Here is a 20,567-nt window from a genome sequence, read left to right as displayed (position 1 = left end):
AATGCAATATTTTATTACTTCTTACTGATGAATTAAAACAATCTTTGCACTTCAGTGCTTACATGAACTTTGATTGTGAGATTCGTGTTGCCCAGTCTTTTGTTTTCTGTGTTACGTTTTTGTACCATTGTTAATCTTTTCTGCATTGGCGTCAGTTTATTGTTGACAAATGAGTTTGAATGTCCCTTTTGGTATCTTTTGCCCCCATTTGTAGCTGTTGCATTTAAACGTTTCGTATTTCTTAATAACAACTCTTCTGATTCTAATCCAAATGTTTAGTGGGTTTGAGATTTTAGTTGGTGAATTATTATATTTCAATTCATCAACCAACATAACCATCATGAATAAACATAGACCATTATAGTATATTAATAAAACTGATGTAGTATGGCTGTTTACGTCCAGATGCAAAATGCATACTAGTATTTAGAATGTTTTATAATAATGAACTCAGAGGTGTACACTCAACCGACTGACTGAGCCAAACATTTAAGGTACTAGTTCATAATGTAGTGCAGTCTCACACATTACTAGTGTTCTGACTGCAGTCTGCATTAACTGTGCAATTTAGCAGGCTTATCGTTAATTATCCATTTTTAGATGGTGACGTTCCCTTGTCACCATCTTACGGTGTTTATATATCTCAACTTGTACGATTCGCTTGTGTATGTAACAATGTTTTAGATTTTCACGAGAGAAATTTATCTATTTCTGAAAAATTATTACACCAGGGTTTTCGATATCACAAACTAGTCAAAACATTTACTAAATTTTATCATCGGTATAAGGACATCATTCGTAAATATAGCTCAACATGCAGACTTCTTATACGTTCAGGTATTTCACATCCAATTTTTTATGGAAATATTCTTTATAAAGCACAAAGGTGTCAATATTCACCTCAAAAACTAACAAAACCTTTGAATAGACTTATTAAGAAGGGATATAGTTACGATACTGTTGTCAGGTCATTAAAGATTGCATATTTTGGCGTTAATATTGATTCACTTATAGGGTCTTTGCATCGGAACTAAACACATTTATTCAAAAACCAGTTGTTGGCATGACACGGGTTATGTTCTTCTCATATATGTTATGATGGTATGATACTAAACCCCTAACGGGAAATATTGTGCCTGATGTTCATATGATGAAATCATAATCTTTCAGTCAGTTTAATTGAAGTCTGGAGCTGGCATGTCAGTTAACTGCTAGTAGTCTGTTGTTATTCATGTATTATTGTCATTTTGTTTATTTTCTTTGGTTACATCTTCTGACATCAGACTCGGACTTCTCTTGAACTGAACTTTAATGTGCGTATTGTTATGCGTTTACTTTTCTACATTGGCTAGAGGTATAGGGGGAGAGTTGAGATCTCACAAACATGTTTAACCCCGCCGCATTTTTGCGCCTGTCCCAAGTCAGGAGCCTCTGGCCTTTGTTAGTCTTGTATTATTTTAATTTTAGTTTCTTGTGTACAATTTGGAAATTAGTATGGCGTTCATTATAATTATCACTGAACTAGTATATATTTATTTAGGGGGCAGTTGAAGGACGCCTCCGGGTGCGGGAATTTCTCGCTACATTGAAGACCTGTTGGTGACCTTCTGCTGTTGTTTTTTTCTATGGTCGGGTTGTTGTCTCTTTGGCACATTCCCCATTTCCATTCTCAATTTTATTTGTTGACAAGCAGCAAAATACCAATCTAAAATATCCAGTATGCATTTTGATCTTAAACAGAGAAAAATCACAAATTTAAAACATTGACAGCATGGTAAATATGACACGAAAAAGCATCAAAATATGATAAAACACATACCTATAGTTTTTATACGACCGCAAAAATTAAAAAAAAAAATGTGGTCGTATATTGGTAATCACGTCATCGTTGTCGTCGTCGGCGTCGTAGTTGTCGTCAGCGTCGTCCAAAGACAGATGGTTTCCGGATAATAACTTTAAAACAAGTTAATATAAATCAATAAAATTTCAACACGATGTTTATAACCAGAAAAGGAAGGTTGGGATTGATTTTGGGGTTTATGATCCCGAAGACTTTGGAATTTAGGCCAAAAAGGGGCCATAATAATCATTTTTGTAGTTTTCAGTCAAACCACTTGGTTTAAGTGTATAAATCTCTCTGAAAATATACCACAAGTTTTCATACTACAAAGGGATGGTTATGGGGGTTATGGCCCAAATCATTTAGCAATTAGGGGGGAAAACATTTTCTCATTTCAGATTTCGGAAATTAAAAAAGAGAAATTCTTCAAATATTTTTGTTTTGAGGGGATTAATATTCAACAGCATACACAGCTACTTTTGCACAGGTACTATTTCTGTACTAAAAATATGTAGTACTGGAAATTTACTTTTAATATTTAGTACTATTTCTTTACTTTAAAATTATTGTAATATTTAGGTACTTGTATTTTACAGTACTTAATTTGTACTAAATATTTTGGTACAGAAATAATACAATATTCCATGTTTGAAAATCATTGTTTTGTAAATTAGAAAAGAAAAATTTTATAAAGAAAACAATAACAGAACTAATAGATGATAAAGGTCAACATATATCAGAGCAATCAAAAATTCTAACGGAACAACAAAATTTTTATAGAAATTTATACTCAAGCAAAAAATTAGATTGTGATGATTCATCATTTTTTAATCATAACATTAAGCTCACAGAAGAGCAAAGAGATTTTTGTGAGGGAAATTTAACTTTTAAAGAGTGTGTTGATTCGTTAAAATTTATGACAAATGGTAAAAGTCCAGGTTCTGATGGGTACACAGTAGACTTTTATAAAAAATTTTGGAAAGATATTGGTCCTTTCATCTTTCGGTCTCTACATTTTGGATATGAGGTTGGAAAATTTTCTGATTTTCAGTATCAAAGTGTAATTACATGCATTCCTAAGGAGGGGAAAGACAGACAGTATATAAGTAACTGGCGCCCTATTAGTCTTTTGAATACTGATATGAAAATAGCTTCTGCTGTTATAGCTAATAGACTTAAACCAGTTTTACCATTTGTCATAAGTGATACACAAAAAGGTTTCATCAAAGATAGATTAATGGGTGAAAACACACGCCTTTTATATGATTTAATGCACTATCTTGAGGAAAATAATAAGACAGGTCTTTTATTACTTGTTGATTTTGAAAAGGCCTTTGATTCCTTAGAATGGTTATTTTTAAAAAATTCTTTAAAAAGCTTTAATTTTGGGCCTTCAGTTTGTAAATGGCTTGAAACTTTATATTCAGGGGCATCAAGTTGTGTTATAAATAATGGACATACTTCTAATTATTTTCAATTGGAAAGAGGCTGCAGACAAGGGGATCCTCTATCACCGTATTTATTTATTATTGGTGTTGAATTACTATCTTTAAAATTAAAAGATAATCCTGAAATAAGGGGAATAACTGTAGATAATAATGAATCACTTTTAAGCCAGTATGGAGATGACACATTTCTTATGTTAGATGGAAAGGAAATATCGTTGAGGGAAACACTTTCATGTTTTGAATCTTTTTATAAAATTTCAGGTTTAAAAATAAATGCTTCAAAGACAAAAGCACTATGGGTTGGAAACAAAAAGTATTCAGATATGATTCTTTGTCCCGATTTAAAACTTCATTGGTCACATTCAAATTTTAAACTTTTGGGGATTGAATTTTCATTAGATTTAAACTGTATCACAGAAATTAATTTTGCCAAGAAGATTAAAGAAGTCTCTGCAATCCTGAAAAGCTGGCAACATCGTAAACTAACATTATTGGGGAAAATTACAGTAGTTAAATCTCTTGCTCTTTCAAAATTGGTACACTTAATGACTGCATTGCCAAACCTATCACAATCCAGGTTAACAGAGCTCACTTCACTATTTTATCATTTTATTTGGAATGGAAAACCAGACAGAATTAAGCGTAACACACTTATTGGTGATATTTCACAAGGTGGACTTAATATGGTACATCTTCATTCCTTTAATATCTATTTAAAAATTAGTTGGATAAAAAGACTGATGTCAAACCCACTTGGTGGCTGGCAGCAGTTGTTACTGGCAGACCTCACAAAGTATGGGGGTGAAAGGGTTTTACATCTACAGAAAGAAAAGCTAATTGAGATTTCTAAAAGATGTAAAAATCCCTTCTGGAAGGATGTTTTACTATGCTTTTCTATAGCAAAACCTATTACTGAGAATTCTGTCAGTGACATTTTATCATTAGATATTTTGAACTTTTCTTCTCTGGATGATTTCCCATATTATATTCAATGGAAACAAGGAGGTGTGCAGTCAGTAAATGACCTAATTAATAAAGAAAATATGAATTTTTATAAATTTGAACAATTTCAAGAAAGAGTAAAAATCAACAATTTTATCAAATATCATGGTCTGATTTCAAGAATCCCTCAGACTATGAAAAAATGCCTTAAAGAGAACTGTTTAAAGCAAGATTTGGATAAGCCTGATAATGGTGATATTTTTTTAAAGATAATTAAAGGTAATGTGAAAGCAAATTTTGTATATAAAAATTTAGTAAATAAAGTAATAGAACTACCAACAGTCAAATTTTTGAAATGGGAAGAACTGTTGATTATTGATTTAACAGAATGGTCAGAATATTTCAGGATAACCAAAAAATCTTGTAGAGATGTTTATTTAAGAACCTTTCAATACAAATTTCTGCATAGAATCATAGCAACGAATACCTTTTTATACAAAATTAAATTAAAAGACACCAAGATGTGTACTTTTTGTAAACTTGGTGAAGAAACCATTGAACACCTTTTTTTTGAATGCCCAATAACTTTTCAATTGTGGCAATCTTTTTCAAATGCATTAAATCTTTTTTTTGTAAACTTTGTTCTTAACAAAGAGAATGTGTTTCTTGGTTGCAAACATGAAAGTTTATTACTGAATCTGTTAGTCATAATTACAAAGAATTATATATACAAATGTAAATTAAATGAAACAAAACCAAATATGGTTGGGTTAAAGAATAGAATAAAGAAATACCAATTTCTTGAACATTATATTGCAGAGAAAAATAACAGAGTCCAAGTGTGTGAAAAATTTTGGTCTACTTTACATGTAATATTCAACTAATTATTGTTACATATAAATGAGAAATTCTATTTTTATTTTTATATATATTATAAGCAAAAATTTATCCTTGAGCTTTTGATTTTTTTTTTTGATTTTTTTTTTTTTTGTCTTTAAAATATATATATATTTTTTTTTTAAATGTAAGTCAAGATACATATTGTAGCATAACAAATGGGTGAAGAGTATTTGTAATGTATGAGAGAAAGTCAGAGAGCGAGAAAATATTACCAAATAAAACTTATATGTAACCTTAAATATTATAATTGTAAAAATCAATTTGTCAGTGATAAAAATTGTTTACTGAATTATTTTCTATAATATGTAACCCCTTGATACCCTTGTCAGGTGGTAGTGTAGGGGTATATGTATGTTAAATCCTGACTATTGAAAAACAAATAAAAGATAAAAAAAAAAAAAAAAAAAAAAAAATGTTTAAAAAATCATAATTTTAAGAGATTTAAAATAGAAAAACTTTCAAAATGCTGAAAATGTAACGGTAGTAACCAAAAATTTGTAGTGCCTAAATTTCAAGTACAAATTAAGTACTGTAAAATACAGGTACCTAAATATTACAATAATTTTAAAGTAACAAAATAGTACTGAATATTAAAAGTAAACTTCCAGTACTACAGATTTTTAGTACACACATAGTACCTATGCAAAAGTAGCTGGGTAGTGTATTGCTCAAAAGCAACAAAAAAATTAAGTTCATTAGACCACATTCATTCTGTGTCAGAAACCTATGCTGTGTCAACTATTTAATCACAATTCAAATTCAGAGCTGTATCAAGCTTGAATGTTGTGTCCATACTTGTCCCAACTGTTCAGGGTTTGACCTCTGTGGTCGTATAAAGCTGCGCCCTGCGGGGCATCTGGTTTTAAGTTAAATTTATTCAGATTGGTCAAATTCGTCTTAATTGAAGTATGAAAAAAGTTATATTGTGGAACTGTGATTTTTTTCACGATAATAGCCCAAAAATTGGTAAAAATTGATGAAAAATGGCATAATCATCAAAATTGAGTACTTTCAAAGTGCACGACCATATGATTTTTTTCTTCATCAATTTTATTTTATAGTAACTATAAACTCCAAAATCAGGTAAAGAAAAAAACTTTATTTCTAAAAAAAATTTGGCTTCTCAGATGTGTACATCCCTAAAGCATGGTCGCACATTACTGACATTGTGGCCGCTTACTGCTGATGATGCTCAAATCAACTTTATGTAATTTTTAATGAAAAGTGAACTAACACCTGGTGAATCTGTAGAACGGTAAGAATCCCTGAACATGCTGAAGTGGATACCTTGGGTATGCAGGGGTCTTATGAAAAAACACATAAAGTGTAGAAAGTCTTATAACAACAGCACTTTCGGGACTGACACATGTAGATCAATTAAAAAAATTCTGTTTTTCTAAATATAAATGTTAATTGTTCAAAATGACCCAATTTAAATAGCCTTAGACGCCATGTTGTCAACTACTTTAACTATTTACTTCCTGTATGAAATGTAATGAAATGGCACAAGCACAAGCACCTGCTCCAAAATGTAATATTTGTAAGGAAGACACCGCAAAAGTTTTTTGCTATGATTGCCGCCATTTCCTTTGTCAATCATGTAATTCGTATCATTACAAATTTCCTGCAAACAAACGACATACAGTCACAGATTCGCATAGTGTTGATCGATCCACGCTTATGCTCACACTTGTGTGTGAAGAACACGAACTCGAATTTAATTATTATTGTCGGGACTGCGAATGTTTAATATGCGTTCAGTGTGTTACGTCTGTCCACAAGGGACATTCATTTACGGACATAGCGGAAGTTGCTGCAACTGCACGTGAAGATGTAAAGAATCGTCTTGTACAGATCAAAGATAACATAAAGAAATTGTCAGATTTGATTGAAGACTTCAAAACAACAAAGCAAGCAGACATTCAAACGGGCACCGATAACTTTATCAAAGAAGTAAATCAAGTGTCTCAAGATTTGATTAGAATAATCGAATCAATTGCCGAAATCAACGTGACAAATGCATCAGACTTTCTGGTCTCTGAGAAACAACAATTGTTATACAATGTGGCAAAGTTAGAAAAATCACACAGTCAGTATAGTTCTATACAGGAAAGATACGAGCAGATTTTGAGAGATAAACATGATGTTACATTCTTTCTTAACCAGAAATCTCTAGCGACAGAATTTGAATTGCTAGATGATATTTATCACCCTGAAGAACCAAAGGAGGTGGAGCCTTTAAAAACAGATGTTTTTTTAGATTCAGTAAATGAACGCATCGAAAGCAAGTTTGATTTAAGGTGTGTATATTAATGTAAAGAAAATTTATCACATATTATTTCAAAATTATAAACCTCCGGAAGGCTGTTTGGACAGTTCGCATGTTGCCCGTATATTTTCAATGACCTTAAAGAGTATATAGCTTTCTCTTTCATGGCTATGTAACCCTTTGAATGAAACAATTCTAAATTGGAATTTACAATTTTACTGTTCATGAACATGATGTAAAATGAAAATGTACAGTTTACTTCTTACTTGGTTTATGAATGGATAGTGAATACATCCTTATACTTGTCTAAATGAAGAAATAAATATAAGAGTTATAGAAAAGATAACTTAAATGAGCCAAGACGGTTAGTGAAATAATACTTTAATAAGAATAAGAAAAATCTCTGTGCAATGATATTAGACATGGTGCTATTTTTCACCTGCATGATTTGTGCTTTTTTGAAAAGTCGAAGAATATATGACAAAGATGTAAACATGGTAAATAGTTACAGTTTTTTAATAATAGTAAAAAAACTAAATCTTCAGAGATTTCAACTGTGAAAATAAAGTAGTTTTTGGAGGCCGAATCCAATACATTATACCAGTTTAATAATACTGTATTACGTATCATGTACGTCGTTCATTTGCATATAGTATTGGTTGCCACATCTTATAAATTGCGGGGTCCCGGGGTTCGGCATATTTTGAGAGATCATATATGTCCACGCCTCTGTAAACATGGTGAAACTTTTAAAGAAGGTACAAATATTGTATCAATGAAAACATACGTATCTTGATGTTAATTAAATGCAATAAATTTACGTGATATAAGCAATCTTTGTGTTTACATAATGACATGGATTTCATACAGCAACTGATATTCGTTATATAAGGTAACGACCATTTAATTGCAGGGGCGTACGGCTTTCCCCTTAAAACAATATTCTGATCCCTTATTTCATGACACAAATATTCAATGTATGTGCCTGTCCCAATTCGGGAGACTGTATACAGTGGTTGTCGTTTGTTTTTGTGTTACATATTTGTTTTTCGTTTTTTTTTTTTTTTTATATAAATAAGTCCGTTATTTTTCGCGTTTGAATTTTTTTACATTGTCATATCGGGGCCTTTTATAGCTGACTATGCGGTATGTGCTTTGCTCATTGTTAAAGGTCGTACGGTGACCTATAGTTGTTAATTTCTGTGTCATTTTGGTCTCTTGTGGACAGTTGTCTCATTGGCAATCATACCACATCTTCTTTCTTCTATTTACACATGAGTTCAAATGAAAAATATTAAAGTGATTATAGGTCACTGTACGGCCTTCAAAAATAAGAAAATGAGAAAACCCTCTCATTTATAGTCCGCTTTAAAACACTTTAACAAAATGTTAAACAATCAAAACGAGAAAATTGATGACCCAATTCTAATTATACAATGAACGAACGAAAACTTCTGACAAATGAGATCACCATGAAACACTGAATAACATACTCTTAGGACCATACAGAATGTCGATTGGTTAAATATGTTTGTTAACGTTTAACCCTTCCCTAATTTAGATTTTGGTGTATACACATTTTTCTTTTTACAATCTTTAAAGCTTATATATAACAATGTATTTTCTTCAATGTTTATTATATATTCCATTCAATTCGAAATGTATTGTTCTTATGAAATAGTACAGGGACGGATTAACTTTGTGTTGTTTTGGGGTTTTTTGGGGGGGGGGGCGGCGGAACTGGCCCCAGCCATTTCTTAGTAGAACATTTGTTTTATCTTGCATTTAACTTATTTATTACTGCTGTCCATGTTCAAAAGACATTTTAATACAGAATGCAATGATTTTTGTCGAACCTTCGGCTTTAGTCGAAAAAGCGAGACTAAGCGATCCTACATTCCGTCGTCGTCGGTGTCGTCGTCGTCGGCGGCGTCCACAAATATTGACTCTGTGGTTAAAGTTTTCGAAATTTTAATAACTACATTGTATCCTGGGTTTGTACCAAACCTGGACAGAAGCTTGTTTATGATCATAAGATAGTATCCAGAAGTAAATTGTGTAAAAATAAAATTCCATTTTTTCTGTATTTTACTTATAAATGGACTTAGTGTTTCTGCGGGGAAACATTACATTCACTGTGTGGTTAAAATTTTTAAAGTTTTAATAAATTTCTTAAACTATCCTGGGTTTGTACCAAACCTGGATAGAAGCTTGTTTATGATCATAAGATAGTATCCAGAAGTAAATTTTGTAAAAAAATTAATTAATTTATTCCGTATTTTCTTTTAAATGGACTTAGTTTTTCTGCCAGGAAACAACACATTCACTCTCTGGTTAAATTTTTAAAATTTTAATGACTCTCTTATACTATTTTTAATTTGTACCAAACTTGTACAGAAGCTTGTTTATGATCAAAAATTAGTATCTAGAAGTAAATTTTGTAAAAATAAAATTCCATTTTTTCCGTATTTTACTTATGAATGGACTTGTTTATGATCAAAAATTAGTATCTAGAAGGAAATTCTGTTAATATTTTGTACCTTTAAAACATTTATTAGAATCATAAACTATCCTGGATTTTTACCAAACTTTGACAGAAGCTTCTTACAATCAAAAGATAGTATCAAGAGGAATATTTTATTTATGTTTTTCTTCAATTTTGTTGAGCCTGCGATTTACAGCAAAAGTAGGCGAGACACTGGGTTCCGCGGAACCCTTGTGAATTTTTTAAATAATTTATGGGGGATTGAATTTATACTTATTTTACCACGGGTTGGCCCTTTATGCTGAATATTTTTACCACGAGCGAAAGAGAGAAAAAGGGTCGAACCTAAGCTTTAATTCAACTTTTTGAATTCGTTTTATATTTTTTTTTATTTTTTTTTTATTTACCTACGCGAAGGCATTGACCCCTTTTTAAGTCAATATAATATTTCAAAAACGAGTTTTTACGATAATACTTTAACAATATTTTTGTTTTTACAGTTATCGAAGAAAAACAGAAAGGGAAGAGAAACAGGTGGCTTCTACTCAAAATAACTCAGAAAAAAGGTCTCATTGTTCCTTTGTAATCGGGTTAACACACATTTTAAACTTTAATATCAAGATTGAGAATGGGCGACCTATAATATACAACACATAACTTATGTCTTTTTCCAGATCTGACAATACTTTGGTTTTTTAAATCAACTCTTCAGCGTCATTATTTAAATATTGAATGCTTTTTTATAATTTGAAAATTCTTTGGGGTGTAAAAGCGTTGACTGAAGCACATTTTATATGAATCGCCTAATATAAAAAATGTGCACACGATCAACGTTTTACCTTTTACAACCCTGTAACATTATTAAAAGAAGCATTTCATTCATATAAATCTCCAACAACCTTGGAATTAAGGTATTATATCAAACTTTTCGGTTGTTTTCCGAAGCATTATTTTATCATTTTCATTAATAGTAGCTCCTGCATTCATAGCTAAGGTTTTAAACGGAAATGAAATATGATATTGGAGTGCCTCGCGACTATTGTCGCCAAATAAAAATTACGTATTTTCATCAAATATATAGAAGTTGGATTTTCGAATATTGTAGCGTCGATGACCACTAAAAATATACATTAACATCTTACGCCTCACAATTGTTACAACAACCGTGAAAGACCTTCATGAGTAGTCAAGAAAGATCAAATCTCCCCTCGTCGGTGTTACAGTTTAAAAAAGTCATTAGTATGAATCATATTTAAAACCTGTATTTATTAACCAACTAAATGCATTATTGCCAAAAGTGACTATTTATTAAAAATTTCATATTTTCTGTAATGGCCCTGTTTTTTCTGTAATGGCCCTGTTTTTCTGTAATGGCCCTGTTTTTTCTGTAATGGCCCTGTTTTTTCTGTAACGGTCCTGTTTTTCTGTAATGGCTCTGTATTAATGCCCAATTTGTCTGTATTAAGCCCTGTTAGGGTTTTTAATAAAGTTAATAAAACTAAGTTGTAAAGAGTATAATACCTTTTTGTATTTTATTTAATTTAGTAACCAGCAACCAACAACCAACATTAAAGAACCATATAAAGGGATCAATGTTCATCCTGTTTTTTTTAACACACATCTCTTTCACCTTAATATCTTGGATATTTGGTATATTTAAAGCTGTTTCAATATTTTACACTTTTGTTCAGTTGGTTAATAAATGTATTAAGAAATGGGTGTTTTTATAATGGCCCTGTTATATGTCATCGGTCAGTAATAATGGCCTTGGATGTCTGTAATAGCCCTCGGGTTGCCTCTGTCCATTACAGTCTTCCTCGACCATTATTATAGACCTTGGACATATAACAGGGCCATTATAAAAACACCCATTCATTAATACCATAATAAAGGACATTACAGATCCAACTTTCATCTTCATATCTAAGATACACCTTAAATCGACAACGAGAACCGGCTGAGAATTAACTATCAAAATATATATATAAATCAAAAGAAATTTTATAAATAATGTGTTTCTATCGTGAAATTTCCATTTTACGAAGCATAATTCTAATCGAAGCTGCTTTTCGGGGGAGTAAATGTCTCTCAATGAATATAGAAGTTCATTGCTTGCATGGTATATCGATATACTTGCTTGATAGGAGATTGCTGCTTGCAAATAAACTGCTTTATAAATAGTTTTGTAAATAGTCACTTAAATGGCAGTATTACAGATGTCCATAAATATGTTACATTTGTCATAGCCTTATCCCATTCCATTTTTCATCGTTCATAATGTACTTCTCATGAAAAGCGAATGAATTGAACTGATTCCCTGTCCGATGCAATAATTTTAGTTTACAATGGATTGAAAAATTACTTGTTCTCACTGACAATACTAAATTATTACATTTATATAAGTATGTGTATCTTCCAGAAAAACAGTTAACCTATATCCAGTTGTTAAAGAGATAAGCCATAACATAATCTCTGTAGCCATAGAGATAGGAAATGAAGAATCAGGATATGCATGGTCATTTGCGCATATCTTTAAAGAAGACCCCTTTGCTATAAAATCGTCTAACATAAGATCAAGGGAATCAATGCCAAACTCCATTCTCCTAGATTCACATAAAAAGGTTGTGGCCTTCGGCTATGAGGCTGAGGATCAATACTATGACCTAGTTCAAGAGGACAACCACCATGATTGTTATTTCTTTAAAGAGTTTACAAAACATATTCATAAGTTACAGGTGAGACTATCATTTACTAAAATGAACCAAACAATTATAGTTGCAATAAAACGACTATATAGAAGTAAGTCAGGTTTCTTATTAATGAAAGTAAACGTACTGTTGATGTCTATTTGAAATGATCTTAATAGAATAACATACTTCTATAACGTATGGTTTTAAGAAAAGAGCTAAACTGGAATAATTTATGCTAAGTATAAAATTTTAAAATAAATGACACATACTTTCTAAAAAATCTGATATCACTTAGATGAGTGAAGTGTATTTCTATTTGTAGGATGGAGCTACTGACCTTCAGACCAATGTTAAAACATTTGACCAGAAGAAAGATATATCAGCACATACGCTCTTTGGCATGCTTATTACCTATCATGTTGATCATGTGTTGAGCAAATTAAAATCACCAGAAGTGGTTAATCCAAAAGATTTCAATTGGGTTTTGACTATACCCACATACTGGAACAATAGTGTTAGGAAGGCTTTAATCCAAGTTGCAAGAAAGGTATGATTGGTCAACTGACATATCATCAAGTTATCAATTAATTCATCCCCTTTGTATTTCATCTAACTAAACTTTTAATTTTGAATCTTATGTTTTTTATGTGAGGTCTTATTAAAATTGATGAATGTTCTTATGGAAAACTGCATCTTAAATGAGCAAGTTTGTTATCTTTCGTCGTTTGTCTGGGTTTATTTATTTATAAATACTTCAGTTATACTGGAATTGCTGTTTTAACTGTGATATATTAAGGACCTTCTTTTCGTTTTAGCTTGAAACTAACATTTGAGCTATAAAATATATAAGGCAAAAATATACTGCTCAATTTGAAAGTTTGACATTTTGTTTTTGGAAACAAATTTATGCCAAAATGTTATTTGATGATGTGATATTGTATTCAATTTATCTGACAATATTACTGAAATACCTATGCATGCCGATAATAAATCCACTTTATGTTATAATGCTGTATTTTAATTGGATGAGAGACATGGCATTTTTCACCAATTTCTATAAATTGATATTTTCTATTCTCCATCGGGGTATTTGTCAATAGGGATTTCCATGCGCCGGGGTATTTACTATTTGTTGTGACACATATCGTTTACGATATCTACAAGAAACATCATTCATATTTTGCTCTTGATATTCTGATATTGTTTTATCTTAATAATATCCCTACTACAATTGAAAAAAAATATTCTCTTTTACACTTAAGAATAATTAATTAGTTATTCTGATATTTTTTTTATCTTAATAATATCCCTACTACAATTGAAAAAAAATATTCTCTTTTACGCTTAAGAATAATTACCCTTAATTAGTTGTATTCAACAATGAAATTAATTCCACCAATTTGCTATTAAATGAGTTGTGTGATATTTATTTAAACCAGTTTATGAAAGTTTAAACATTCAACGAATGTATGGTGTAATTTTTTTTATCTATAATAATTTATTTTAGTGTTTATCTACTAGAGTATGGTTGAATGCTGTAGGTACTTTCTCAAATGTTTGTGTTAATCAAACCAATTGTCAAAGAAAGGTGAAAGATAAAAAGAGATTGTCAAACTCATAAGTTGTAAATGAACTGACAATGCCATTGCAAAAAAAAAACATCAAATAACCATCAACAGTAAACAAAAAACAGAAAAGGTAACATAGAAAAATAAGGAATGAGCAAAACGAAAAAAAAACGTCCATGAAAAAAATTCATTACTTAAATGGTTGTAGTTAAGAATTGAATTGAACAAATTTTGATGTTTTAGAATTTTTTAGAACACAATTGTAGCTTCTTATCCTGAAGCTGTATCCTTATATTGGAAGTTTTGGTCAATGAAAAATAAAGACGACAAGAATGATTTGTTTCAACCAGAAATGAAGTACATTGTTGTATGTGGTAGTGGTAAGAGTAATAAGATAGCCATTGACAGTCCATGTATTTATTATTCTTTGCTCTACACTGTTCCGTTATGAGTTATATCAACCAACATGAGCAGACAAAAATAAGATTTGTTAAAGAATGTAAAAATCTGGTTGGTTTAATAAAAGGGAGAGATAAAAAAAAAGATTCTATAAGACGACAAATAAATAATGTAAAGGAAGCAGAAGATATACACATTAAACTCTACGTTTTCTTGTTCTGTATATTTATTGACAATGTCATGCAGTTCTACAGAAATTTGTACTGTAAATTTCCAATTATTCCAACAGGATTCATACTGATCCTGCAACATTGCTTCATTAATTAGAAACACGTTCATAAATTTTGGTGAACATAACCGAGTTTCTTCTTTTCAGGCGATACAATAGACCTTACATGTTTAAAGGTAGAAGAAGATAAATCATTGACACAGTTGAATACTATGTTTACAATCAGGGACGTCTGTAAAAAAAATTTGGTAGGCATTGTAGGAAAAGATGTATACTCCGACCTCTGTACACAGTACCCTAAGGAAGAAGATGATATTTTAAGAGAGTTTAGAAGATATAATGTATCGTTTAAGAATGCTAAAAAAGTCACATTTAAAGTTCCTCTAGTTCTTAAAGAATTATATAAAAAATATTCAGGTGGAGACGTCAATGATCCTTCCAATAAAATAATGTGGATTGCGGATAAAATGCGAATAAACGGAGATTTATTTATATCTCTTTTTGATGAAGTAATAGCCAGTGTTGTAAACGCGGTTAGAGAAATGGTGAACGACCCTGATGTTATGGATATATCACATATAGTTTGTACAGGAAGATTCATGCAGTTACAGATGATTGTCTGTAGACTTCGCGAAACATTTCACAATATAGATATAATAGATCTCCCAGAATCCGGCATATCTGCATTGAAAGGTGCTGTAATGTTAGGGCACTATCCGAAAGTAAAGTGTACCCGAATTTTTTACCGTTTATAATTGCGAAAATTAAAAACAATAAACATACATAAAAACTTGGAAAAGCAGCCATAAAGGAGAAATTAAAACATAGAATGTTAAACTTCGTTTTCTGTCCTTGACTGTTAAATCATTCAACACTAAGTGTTTTCTACCTGCATTTATACAATGCTTTAATTATGTTTGGCACAACGTTTCGAAATTTTCGGTTTTATAGTTCTATAACTGGTTTGGCTTTCCAACTAGAGTGCTAATGATGATTCCCATGTTGACAAAACGCCCGTTCGGCGTACAAAACTAACAACATGGTAACTTTGTTGAGTTTTGAAGTATTGTTCTAGAAGTACTTTTGTATCTTTTTTATAGATTGTTGTTTGGTGGGTTGTTTTTTTTAGAAAAAATATCTTTTTTTAATTTATTTAATTTAATAAGGCTTGTTATTCTGAGTTAGAATAAAAAGTATAATGACAAAAAAAACGATTTCCATGGAAACTTCACAAAGAAAAATTCCTCTATCAAATGGCAATATCAAAAGTTCGAAAACATCAAACGAATCGAAAATAACTGTCATAGTCCTGACTTAGTACAGGCATTTCCTTATGTTGAAAATTGTTGGAATAAAAAGTAAAATGATGAACATACCGGTTTCCAAGGAAACTTCACAAAGAAAAGTCCTTTATTAAATGGCAATATCAAAATCCCGAACACACGTTGAAAATGGTGGATTAAACCTGGTTTTATAGTTATTTAAACCCATTTGTATGACAGTCACATAGAATTCAATTATATTGACATCAATTTGTGATCAAAACAAACAGACGTAATAGTAAACTTGAGGCTCACAAGAGCATGTGTTGCTCACAACATTGTAGACATGAATAGACCATGACAAATATCTCTATTTTATTGATCTTGTATTACTGATCTTTTAGTCTGTTTGGTTTCTTTGGCTTATTAGTAGATCTTGCCTTGTCTTTCATTTTTGTGATTATGAATGTCTATTTATCTATCAAAATGAGGTAGTAAGAAAAAAATGTTTCTCTCAAAATATCACAGTTTTCATGATAAATGGCAAAAATGGAAAAAAAAATCATACAATTTGTCATTAATGGGCAATAACTCCTATAAAAATTTGTCTAACAGTTTTGACGTATATATGGACAATTGGTAGAGCTCATTATTCTGAACATATGTTTTCCTTTCAGATTTTCTGTATTTATAATTGTTTAAAAAATAATATACAAAACTTGCTTTTCACCCCTATGTTCTACTTTTAGCGATGTCAGCCCTGTTGGTTGGTAGGCAGGGTTATCTTCTACATTTTTTTTAACTAAATACCTTCATGATGATTGTGGACAAGTTTGGTGTAATTTGTCTCAGTAGTTTCAGAGGAGAAGATTTGTGTAAAAGATTACAAATATTGTCAGAAAATTGTCAACAACTGACTATGAAGGACACTTACTACTAAAGGGATCAATTGACCATTTTGGTCATGTCCAATTTTTTTGTAGATCTTACTTTGCTGAACAATTTTGCTGTTTACAGTTTATTTCTATCTATTAAAATATGCACGGTAATAACTAAAAACTGTAAAATTTCTATAAAATTACCAAAATCAGCAACCCTGATGATGCGTCTTAAAATATCAGGGCTGATAGGTCTTGACCTTATGAACATATTCATCCCCGGTCAGATTTGCTTTAAATGCTTTAGTTTCAGAGATAAAGCTAAACACTTGATTTTACCCCTTTGCTATATTTTTGCCATGGCGACTAACTTGATTGGGACACGGAGTCATCAGACACATTTTTGAAACAAGATACCCTAAGGATGATTTAGGCCAAGTTTGGTTTAATTGGGCATCGTAGTTTCAGAGGAAAAGATTTTTGTATAAACTATAAAAAAAAAATGGAAAAGGTGGGAAAAGTTTATTTTAAAGGGCAAACACTCTTTATAGGGTTCATTGACCATTTTGGTCATGTTTACTTTTTTGTAGATCTTACTTTGCTGAACAACTTTGCTGGTTACAGTTTATCTCTTTCTATTAAATTTTAAAGATAATAACCAAAAACTGCAAAATGTCCTTAAAAATACCAGCTTAGGGGCAGCAACCCAACAACATGTTGTCTTCTGAATCCGAAAGGTTTAGGGCATGAAGGTCCTTGTTCTTATAAACAATTTTTCCCCATATCAAATTTGCCCTAAAATCGTTAGTTTCAGAGCTATTAGCCATAAACTGCATTTTACCACCATGTTCCATTTTAAGCCAAGGCGGCCATCTTGGATTTTTTAAACTACAAACCCTAAGGATCATTTAGGCCAAGTTTGGTTCATTTGGCCCAGTAGTTTCTGTGAAGAAGTATTTCTAAAAGTTAACGGACGACAATGACGGACTACGGACTCAAAGTGGTGAGAAAAGCCTACTTGGCCATTTGGGCAAGGTGAGCTAAAAATGTCAAAAATTGAAGTATAGCAATCAACATTTTGTTATAATCTTAATCATTAGGAAGACAGACATCAACATGATCAATGTCAACAAAGAAAAACAAAATGACATATAGAAGAGTACACTCTTCAGACAAAGCACATTTGCATATATGAAAGACAAGAATACAAAAAATGACAAAGACATTACACAATGATAGGGTGTATAAATACTGAGCCATGCCAAAAGGATATTAACAAAAAAGAACTAAACAGTAGAGGTGAAAAATACACAAAGAAAAAGAAAAAAAGAACTATAACACATAACTACGATGATAAATAACACCAATTCCTAGATTCTTTACTTCAATATAGAATAAGAAGATGGTTTATAATTGCCAAGGAGACAATTATCTACCAAAGTTCAAATGAAGTGAACCATCATGTATTTTTTACGAAGCTGATACGAAAATTTAATTATATAGTTTAGGTAGCTTATGATGAACGCTATAGAAAAAAGAGACGTTCTATGAATGGGATAAGAAAATCTTTAGCATTTCAAATAATTCATACTTTTGAAAACAGTAAATTTATAAAAAAAAAAATGACCATATAATTGGTATTCATCTCAAAACCGAAGTACTACTACGCATATAATTGATATTCATCTCAACACCAGAAGACATACTTTCATAAAAATGACCAATGATAAACAATTCAATCATGCAAACCAACAGTCTAATCTATATAAAAAAAGAACCAAAACGCTTCTGAAAAGGTTTATATGATCGGGATTTGTTTGACTAAGACTGAGCAACACGAACCCCACCAACTTGTATGACAGTTGTTTATGGTTATGTAATATTTACTCAATTGAATGAGCAACACAAACAGACACAATAAGTTAAGTAGTGGTACATTTGTTGTAACCATATGTGGATTCTTAAAAAAAATAAAGAACTTCTGGGTAATTTTAAATCTTGGCCTTTTTCTGAAATTAGTTCTAACAAAAACTTTTGATTTTTTAACACTGTATACCACCCATGTGAAATTATAATTTTGAAAATACTTTGAACGACACAATTACTTTATATTTCTTCCTGTGTGACGTTTGATATTCTTATTGCAGTTGATTTAAATAAAGTTTGGAGAGGAAAAGCTATACAAGGCTATTTTAAACCTTTATCTCATTTGTTGAGGCATTTTTGAATTGATAAATTGATAAAATTTCCAAATTAGGGATTCACCTCCATCTGTGACAGTAACGATCATGCACAATTTTTTACGAATGAAACAATTCAACAACTAAAAATGGTTCAATTTTTTCGTCTGATATTTTTTTACATTTTCCACAGTATCTCAGTCAAGGATTTCTTTTTGTCACATATAAATAAAAACAACATTTTACGAATGAACTCAAATAAACATGAAGTAAAGAAAAAATGTACATATTGTGTGACTGTCTGTTTGTTAAGTTCACACATCGTTGTCAATATAATTGAATTTGAAGCGGCTGTCATACAAGTAAAATGTTTAGCGCTTCAAAACCAGGTTTAATTCACCATTTTCTACATTTGAAAATGCCTTCATCAAGTCAGGAATATGACAGTTGTTGTCCATTCGATTGATGTTTTTTTTTTTATTTGATTTTGCTATTTGATAAGTTCTTTTCGTTTTGAATTGCTTCGGAGTTCTGTATTTTCCTCCTACAGTTTATATGTTTCCGTCGATTTAAGTTTGTAACCCGGTTTTGTTTTCGATTAATCGTTTACTATTGGACAGCAGTATACTTTTGTTGCCTTTATTTACCGACACCATCACGAGTTTGTTGGCGTTATGGAAAATCAGTTTCGCAGATTATAACTTGTATGTTCCAATTGTTGTAACAACATTTCCATCTCCTTTTCCCGATATGTGATCTACCGAATAAGACTTAAGACCGGGTTCATATGAACATTAGCAACACTATTATCTTGATTTAGAGTAATTTTTCGCAATTTGATTGGCTGATATTGTCCTTATAAATTTCAGTACACGTTTTTCTTACGTCAATTGGAATTATCTCCTTTACACCATTGACATAATAAATTTCTAAATACTTTTGGTTGATACTGACATAATAAGTGAATTTAGATATATTAATTTGAGATATAAAATAATCAGGATAAATTCGTAACACAGTCTGTAATTGTTCTAATACGGAATTTATCGGGTCAATTAAATTCAAATCGGGTTTGGCTTCGCCTCACCCGATATAAATTTTATCGACTCGATAAATTCTCATATTAGGACAATTGTTCCTGAGCACCTGCGATCAACCCCTGTTTGTGTGGGGGTTCGTTTCAGTGTTAAGTTGTCTTTGTTGTGTTTGTTGTACTGTAGTTTAACTTTTGACAATTTTTTTTATTTTTTTTTACATGAGTTTGTTAGTTTATTTACGACTTATAAGTTGAAATATCAAGTTAGGTTTGCCAAGTTTATTACTAAATATCATCAATTTGTCGTCACAAGTAATTTTTTGCTTTGAAAACATGAGTTCTCGCTTATTTGTCATATCTTTTGAAATTCTGTTTAACATAAATTTAGTATTTTTAAATATAAAAAAAAAATATTCACATAACTCCGTCTTCGATGGCCAT

The 20,567-nt window shown here is 31.1% G+C and overlaps 1 protein-coding gene across 1 annotated transcript; it reads left to right on the top strand.

Annotated features, from left to right (window-relative positions):
• The first annotated feature begins 6,574 nt into the window (after positions 1-6,574).
• Positions 6,575-15,607, top strand: LOC139485306 (heat shock 70 kDa protein 12A-like). The gene is made up of 6 exons (XM_071269716.1): positions 6,575-7,430; positions 10,385-10,450; positions 12,304-12,619; positions 12,897-13,121; positions 14,396-14,522; positions 14,918-15,607. The coding sequence occupies exons 1-6, from the start codon at positions 6,616-6,618 to the stop codon at positions 15,523-15,525; spliced, it is 2,157 nt and encodes a 718-aa protein (XP_071125817.1). The 5' UTR covers positions 6,575-6,615; the 3' UTR covers positions 15,526-15,607.
• Positions 15,608-20,567: the final 4,960 nt, after the last annotated feature.

This window comes from Mytilus edulis, chromosome 8 (genome assembly GCF_963676685.1).
Source record: "Mytilus edulis chromosome 8, xbMytEdul2.2, whole genome shotgun sequence".
Classification (NCBI taxonomy): domain Eukaryota; kingdom Metazoa; phylum Mollusca; class Bivalvia; order Mytilida; family Mytilidae; genus Mytilus; species Mytilus edulis.
This window is presented reverse-complemented; position numbering and strand designations above follow the sequence as displayed.

Coding starts and splice junctions, on each gene's coding strand:
- LOC139485306 (XM_071269716.1), top strand. CDS start 6,616: ATGAAATGTAATGAAATGGCACAAGCACAAGCACCTGCTCCAAAATGT. Junction 10,451..12,303: donor CAAAATAACTCAGAAAAAAG/GTCTCATTGTTC, acceptor TGTATCTTCCAG/AAAAACAGTTAACCTATATC. Junction 13,122..14,395: donor TAATCCAAGTTGCAAGAAAG/GTATGATTGGTC, acceptor AGAATTTTTTAG/AACACAATTGTAGCTTCTTA.